The sequence below is a fragment of the Oreochromis aureus genome, linkage group 22 (genome assembly GCF_013358895.1).
Source record: "Oreochromis aureus strain Israel breed Guangdong linkage group 22, ZZ_aureus, whole genome shotgun sequence".
Taxonomy (NCBI): Eukaryota; Metazoa; Chordata; class Actinopteri; order Cichliformes; family Cichlidae; genus Oreochromis; species Oreochromis aureus.
The window spans coordinates 24094430-24102252 of record NC_052962.1 but is presented as its reverse complement, the minus strand read 5'-3'; the positions used below and the strand labels follow the sequence as shown (position 1 = coordinate 24102252).

Sequence of the window (7823 nt, the reverse complement as noted above, 5' to 3'; positions counted from 1 at the left end):
GTTTTCTCATTTGCTATTTAGCAGACTGCTTTAATGCATGAAATAAAATGGGCCTCATTGTAGTTTGATGCATGCAATTATGCAACTACTGAACTATAATTTTAAACCTGCTGTAGTGCATGAAAAAAACAAGCACAAAAATAGCAAAGGTTTTAAATGATGCTTTTTAAAAATGTGTTTGCATTTATATATTTTAAATTTGTGAAGGTGTCTAAAGCTACAGCACCATAATTTTATTTTTCGCATAATCTAATAAAAAGGAGGTGCTTATTTGCAGTAACTGCTCACTGATAATACTCGAAACATTTTAAAAAAACGTTTTTTCTGTCTTGTTTTTCAGTTGGTTTTGACAGTTTTTTTTAACCAACTGAAGAGGCACCGGTTGAAGGGGCGCAGGAGTCCAATTATAGTTTATATGGTGCACATGCGATTTCTTTTTTCTTTTTTCTCAGTAGGGTAGTTTTCACGGGCTGTTGATTTGTATTTACAGATAAGTACAAATGACCGTAACGTGACTCTTTATATCTGAATATGTATTTTGTCTCTGTGCCGATCGGTGATGGCTGATCAGAAGCGATTTTCCGCGAGTGACTGGAGATGCAAAACTTGTGAAATGCGACCAAACGCTGTCAGTTTCTGTTTGTGCAGAAATAAAGCTTCTCCTCTTCAGCGTTGTTTGTACAGCAAACAATATGTTTTCGTGCACTGATTTTTATTATTGTTTTTATAGTGAAACGGCACGAAATTGCGTGAAGACATTGTTCCGTATGAGTCACATCTACTGCCGCGAAGGGATAAAAGACAAATAAATAAATAAAATAAACTTTCTCTTCTTTCTCTCGTATTCTTCCTACCGCACACTTTCTAATTGAATTAGAGTAGTGCGGCTATTGGCTATGGAGAGGGCTGGTTCCCCCTCATGCTTTCTCAAGAGCTCCTCCCCTAACAGAGAGGTTCAGCTCTCTTATAAGTCGTCTTATAAGAGGCGCTGAACATCCCCTACCCAGGCAATAATCTCATCTGAAAATCTGTAGGTGCGGAGAGGGTTCAACCTCCCGTCATTCGTAAGGGAGGGAGGCTGCAGAGACAGAGACAACCAGGGCGACTGTGGCACCTCCTTGGCTGAGATTCACCCTGGACTCTTGAAATTCTTTATTTATTGCAAGATTTGAAAACAATGCAGTTAGAGAACATCCTTCCCAGCGCTAATATCAACTTACCCAAGACCTTTTACAATCTGTCCTCGTCGGACAGCGCTAACAACAGCCCCAGGCCATCGTCGCAGCTTGAATATCAAGACGTAGACCGGACGGAATCAGAGTCCAGCAACGCTCCTAAGAAGTATCTGAGCGGGGTGGGAAACGGGATGCTTGGCGAGGGAGAGGGGGACACTTTCACTAAAGCCGGGCCCGATGGGAGGAAAGGCTCCCCGGTGCTGGGTGAGGACGATTTGACGAACGGTCGCCGGTACAACATAGATGAACTTGGCTCTGACAGATACTTCATCTCGTCGTCCCAGGCGAGTTCAGACATGGCAAGCCCCTGTTCACTCTTTCCTTACGCAGGACAGACCGGGTCGGTGTACACCGGGTCAAGCAGCTCCAGGTACCCGGCTTCACTACATTACGGATCCGTCCTGCCGCCGACAGGCTTCTCCTCTTCCTCCGTGTGTACGGGTCGGAGCCAGTTTAGCAGCGGAGGGTATCAGTTCAGTCAGGGTCCGGGCTGTTTGTATCCCTCCTATCCCGGGACAGGGACGGGTATTGGCTCCATGTCTCTGCCGGGGTCTGCCGCCGGAGCCAGAGCGCAGGTCTATCTGTGCAACCGACCTCTGTGGTTGAAATTCCACCGGCACCAGACCGAGATGATCATCACTAAGCAGGGCAGGTAAGCACGTTTGGTTAAAAAGGACGGATTTAACAATACAGCAAATTAAACATTAAAGTCGTGTTTACTTGCATCTGCTCCATAAAGTATTTTATTATATTTTATTTTATTTACAAGAATGGCTGTTCATTTTTTGTAACATTTTATGCAGGCGCAAAATTTTAATTATTCTCCCACCCCCGACCCAACACGTCGGGGGTGGCAGGGTTTCAGTTTTAGTTTGGGGGGAGTTTTACTGCCCAATTACGCATCAGGACAATCATGGCACTAACAAAAAATGTGTACATTTAAATCTGCAAAAAAACAAAAACGAGCACGATTAAATAATTCTGGCAAATTCAACCCGTGAAGACGTTCATCGATAAAGTTTTGCTTTGCAATTTTGTGTCTTTTGCACTAAAAGCTAACGAATTTTTCCTGTTGTTGTATTTTTTTTGCCCCCAGACGGATGTTTCCATTCCTCAGTTTCAACATCACTGGACTCAACCTCACAGCGCATTACAATGTCTTTGTGGAAATTGTTTTGGCTGACCCGAATCACTGGCGCTTTCAGGGCGGAAAGTGGGTCACTTGTGGAAAAGCAGACAATAATATGCAAGGTGAGTAATGCAAAGTTTTACGAGTATTTAAATTGTATTTTGTTTTAGTGAATATTTTCTTTAAAGAATCAAAAAAGAAATGACAAAGCTTTTTAGAAACGATGCAACAGATGCTATTTAGCCACAAGGCTTTTTTTAAACAAACAAACAAACAAACAAACCCTTATATTAAAAAAAATAAATAAATAAGCTTTTACTGACAAGAAAAAAAATCGATCATTTTTGTGAAGCGTATTTTTTAAAGGGAGTTTCCAGTGTTTTAACGCAGCAACATATCACCTTCGGTGCAGTTTAATTTAAATGGCCACGTCCTTGCCGTGAGCCTGTAAGGTGTGAAATTACTCGATAAATGTGGCTTTTAAATAAGTGCTATATTTAACAGTTAAAACTTTTAAATACATGAAAAAACAGCACCTTCATTTTAAAATGTAAAAGTTGAATAGAGATGTGAGAAAATATGAGGGAAGCATTCGTTTTTCAAGTGTCAGTTTTGGTTCAAATAAATAGGGAAGGATTCATAAAATCATCCTCATCATCAGAACTACTGTCAGTTATTGAAAGTTATTTAATATTTTAAAATTACAGTTACAGGCATGTTTTCATTTTAGTCACATTTTATGGATTTATTTGATTTTACTGTAACACAGGCCTAGTATGATTAGAAGAATTATTGCTTCTGAAAAAAGAAACAAATACAAAATAGCTGCATGTGCTTTTTAATATTTTTTGCAGTTTTGCACAGACCCATGTTTATATTCTTTCAGTTAGTCATGTTACTAAAAGTCTATTGATTTTTTAATTTTTTTAATTTTAGGTAACAAGGTGTATGTTCATCCTGAATCCCCAAATACCGGTGCTCACTGGATGAGGCAAGAAATCTCTTTTAGCAAGTTGAAGCTGACCAACAATAAAGGAGCCAACAACAACAACACACAGGTTAGATATAGTTTTTAGATATGGCTGAATTTCTCTTTTTCTTCTTCTTTTTTTTGTGAAATAGAGTGTTTCAAATACTTTTGCTTTATTTATTTATTTATTTATTTATTTTTATCATCAGCTGCAAATGCTTGGCTACATTTCCAGAATATTTCCAGTCTTTGACTAATATTTGTGAACGAGTTCCCCTTTCCACTGAATCATAAAGACTTGCAGCTGCAGTCATATGTATCAGCATGCATAGCGTTGCACTTATCAACCACTTCTCATTTTCAGATGATAGTCTTGCAGTCACTTCATAAATATCAGCCGCGGTTGCACATTGTGGAGGTGACAGAAGATGGAGTGGAGGACATGAGCAATGAGGCCAGAACTCAGACCTTCACCTTCCCAGAAAACCAGTTTATAGCTGTCACAGCTTATCAGAACACAGATGTAAGCACACGATTAGTCTTTTTATTTTTTTCCCTTTCTGATACAACAAATTAAAATGATTTGATCCTAAATTTTGTTTTAAAAACCGCCATCTTTAATATTGTTTTTCAGTCTTGTAATGTAATTGTTTACCCAAAGATGCATATTATTAATACAAGCTTTCGTCTTTCTTTCAGATTACACAGCTAAAGATAGATCACAACCCATTTGCAAAAGGCTTCCGGGACAACTATGACTCGTACGTGTTTTGCATTCAAAGCAATGTGGTTTTTGGTTTTCTTTGTGTGGTGCCCTTATTTGTTGTTTGTTCAAAACCAGTAGTAGCCAATTGCAGTTCATTTTTGTATTTGTTTTCTTTATTTGCTAAACAGGATGTACACAGCTCCAGAGAGTGACAGGCTGACTCCATCTCCTACAGACTCGCCGCGCTCTACCCAGATTGTGCCCGGAGCCCGCTATGCCATGCAGCCTTTCTTTCAGGACCAGTTTGTCAACAACCTGCCTCAGAACCGATTCTACCCTGGCGAACGCGCCGTTCCCCAAACCAACAGCCTTCTCTCCCCGCAGAGTGAGGATGCCAGTGCAGCTGCCTCTGCCCAGCGCTGGTTTGTCCCCCCAGTTCAGCAGCCGGGCTCCAACAAGTTGGATCTGTCATACGAGAATGACTATTCCACAAGTAGCCTGCTGTCGTACGGCATTAAGCCCCTGTCCCTGCAGACATCCCATGCTCTCAGCTACTACCCAGACTCGGCCTTCGCTTCCATGGCTGCAGGCTGGGGAACCAGAAGCTCTTACCAGCGCAAAATGACCACAGGCCTTCCCTGGTCCCCTCGTCCAAGCCCCCCAGCCTTCCCGGAGGACCAGCTGGGGGCAACTAAGGAAAAGCTGCCTGAGGAGAACGCGCCACCCACCTCAACCTGGATTGAAACGTCCCACTCACTGAAATCAGTGGACTCTGCTGATTCTGGTGTGTACTCCATGGTGTGCAAGAGGCGCAGGATGTCCCCAGGGGGCTCAAGCACAGAGAACTCCCCAACCATCAAGTGTGAGGACTTGACCACGGAGGAGTACAACAAGGACAACCCAAAAGGCATGGGTTATTATGCATTCTACACAAGCCCCTAAGACTCTATTTATTTAAACTAAATATAAATCTTTCGTTTTTATTGAGTGATCTCCATTCCTTGTTAATGTCTTTTTTCTCTTTTCTCTAAAGGTGCCAAAGCTTAGTGTTCCCCCCAAGCAAGCTGCACAAGGTTTTTTTCCCAGGCCAGCCCCTCCCACATACCTGAGCAGAAACATGCATAGTGATTGTTGTTTTTAAAATTAAAAGCATGTACCAATTAATTCCTTTATTTTTGCAACTTTTTTTGACAGATGTGATTTTTTTCCCCCTCCCGTCCCCCATGCATATTTAAGTCATTTTTGTTGTACAGTATTTGTGCACTTTAGAATGTGATGTATCTTGTACAAATTGTCTTCATGGAGGTGTTATTAAATGGATAATAAAACAGCTTTTCATGAAGCGCTGTTCAAATGTCTGAGTATGTTTTATTTATACGAAGCGCGATCAGTAACAGCTCTTGGATGTTCACTAGCCGCAACTACAAATCTATATGTGCATTTTAAGACGAAACAGCTCCCGCGTTTGATAAAAACACTGCATTTAAGACATTTTAGTACAATTGAAGAGCATGTTTCTCATTTTTTTTACAATCTACTGCCTTTTACGGCTGAAAATTCTGGCCTTCAAAATAAAGCACGCCTAATTATCGTTGACTTTGCAACAAAATAATAAAGTGTGTAAAATCCACAGTGAATCTGAACATGCCGGTTCTCTCAAACCGAGCAAAAGCCAGTGAAAGACAATTCTGCCTTATTTTGTGTTTGTATAGATTGAGGTCATAAGTTTTAACCAAATATCGTCATGCGAATAAGGCACACAATGAACACCGTTTCCAGCTGTACTTTTCATGTTTCAGCTGATTAAAATTTGACCCATCTCACTAATAAACTATATTTAGTCTGATTTATTTAAAAAAATATGGATTTTAATTATTATTTTTTTATTTCACATGCAGACAACTGTGACAATAAATAGTAATAATCAGAGGAAACAGTAAATATTAATGACACGGGATGGTATATAGAGTAGAGGTTGTTTTAAGGCAACAGTAGTGTATTTTCTTGTGCTTCACCGATGGAAATGTAAAGCTGAAATTCTCAGAATCCACGGCGCGTATGCATAAAAGCGCTGAGCCATCCTTTTCATGCCACAAATAAGTGTTACAAGGTAACACAGCGGCTCACAATTCAAGTGAGCAACGTGCAATTTAAGTATAAGGTTTACAAGTTTTACATGACATGATTCACAACATAGACTCAATTAGGTGAAAAGCACACAAAGCGGGGAGGGAGTACTACCATTTCCACTGTTGTTGCCATGGCGTTTTCACACATTTTATCATTTACCTAAGAATGCAACTGCATGTGAGGCATGTGTATACTTAGAAAACACGAAGAAGAAAAAAACTAAATGGAAAACAGTCCATAAACCATCCATCTAAGGGCAGCGTTCAGCTTAACACCTCTATTTATACTGTGCATCTATGGCCTCTCCAAAAGTGGATTGGTGAAACTAAAATCCGCAAAAAGAGAAGTCATAATATTCACACCGAGACTTCTTGGCTCATGTTCTCAGCGCCTGTTTTTTCTTCAGTGAAAATACTTCATATCCATCCCCATAAGGACCCCAATTTGAATTGATTTACATACTTGAATTCTAATTAATTCTGTTGTCAGACTCCTTGACAAAGTGAGGAGTCTGACTAACTCCAATTAACACCTCCTAACAAGGTAGAGTGCTTGATTGCCCCGGCCTCTCAGGAAAGCTGTAAGAAAAAGGCTCTTGGGGGGGAGGGGTTTGGGCCTAGAGAATAAAAATGTTTGCACTTGTGAGTGTCAGCAAATTGTATTTCAGTGCATCTGATGATGTTTTTCTTCTCCTTTTCATGTTGTCTTGACCTCTGTTCATCAGTTGTCGCGATGTGGAGAATAGCTGTCAAGATTAGAGCCGTATGACCACAGTTTCCACACTCTCTCGAAAGGATAGTTGCCGAGATACACTGACAATAGAAGAGGAAGGCAGTACATTTGTAACTCACTGGCAACAGCAGTTACTTCAGCCATCGCATTCCCCTCTTATAGAAGCCATAGAGTAACTTCTTATGTCAGCAAAGTCTAGCATATTAAATTAAGCATCTTAAATTTGCACGGCCTGACATAATGGTGCTTTCATAGTAAAAAAAGAAAGAATTTGACTTGAACTAAAAATAATACGATGGCTCGAAACATTGCACGCATATTTTAGGTGCCAAAAGGGAAGTCAGGACGATGCAAGAGTCCTTTTGTGTTGCTGAACATTGCTTTTCATGACACTGGCCGTGCACTCGGAGTGATGTTACAGAATAAACCTGGGAGTGATCAGACACATTTCTGATGGTGGTTGATACCTTTCAAAGACTTTTGCACTACACCACACCCATTTTAACTATTGTCGTGACTATCACACCATCTCAAAGGTGAGTGCCTCGTTTGTCAAGATGTGTCGGCATGTTCAGCAGTTACTGCACAATCTCTAACATCGTCACTCAGAAATAAAACCTCTTGTCCATGAAGCGGTATAAACAGCAGCGGCATGATATACAGACACTTTGACCGAGTCTAAACTACACGTATAATCTTAAGCCGAAGCTTTGTAAAGATCCTCTCACAGTTTGTTTCACAAGTTAATAGGAGGGGATTCTTGCGAGCTCCCTGCAACTCTAAAGAACAACAAGTCGATAGATTGTGTCTTTCTCAACCATTCAAGCAAGAAGTACAGTAATCAATAGACACCTCTGCAGCATGCTTGCAGAAATTCAACTCGTGTTAACTTAGAGATATGCGCATTGGGATAAGGCCTGA

The 7823-nt window shown here is 40.6% G+C and overlaps 1 protein-coding gene across 2 annotated transcripts; it reads left to right on the top strand.

Moving 5' to 3' along the window:
- The first annotated feature begins 1014 nt into the window (after nucleotides 1-1014).
- On the top strand, nucleotides 1015-5372 carry eomesa (eomesodermin homolog a). 2 transcript variants are annotated; one of them, XM_031738727.2, is made up of 7 exons: nucleotides 1015-1887; nucleotides 2332-2486; nucleotides 3301-3422; nucleotides 3699-3857; nucleotides 4034-4095; nucleotides 4229-4947; nucleotides 5074-5372. In XM_031738727.2, exons 1-7 carry the CDS (start codon nucleotides 1178-1180, stop codon nucleotides 5085-5087), a joined length of 1941 nt encoding a protein of 646 aa, XP_031594587.1. In that variant the 5' UTR covers nucleotides 1015-1177; the 3' UTR covers nucleotides 5088-5372. The 2 variants fall into 2 exon arrangements, with proteins under 2 accessions (XP_031594587.1, XP_031594585.1); XM_031738725.2 differs by having other exon boundaries at nucleotides 4229-5372.
- The last annotated feature ends 2451 nt before the right edge of the window (nucleotides 5373-7823 follow it).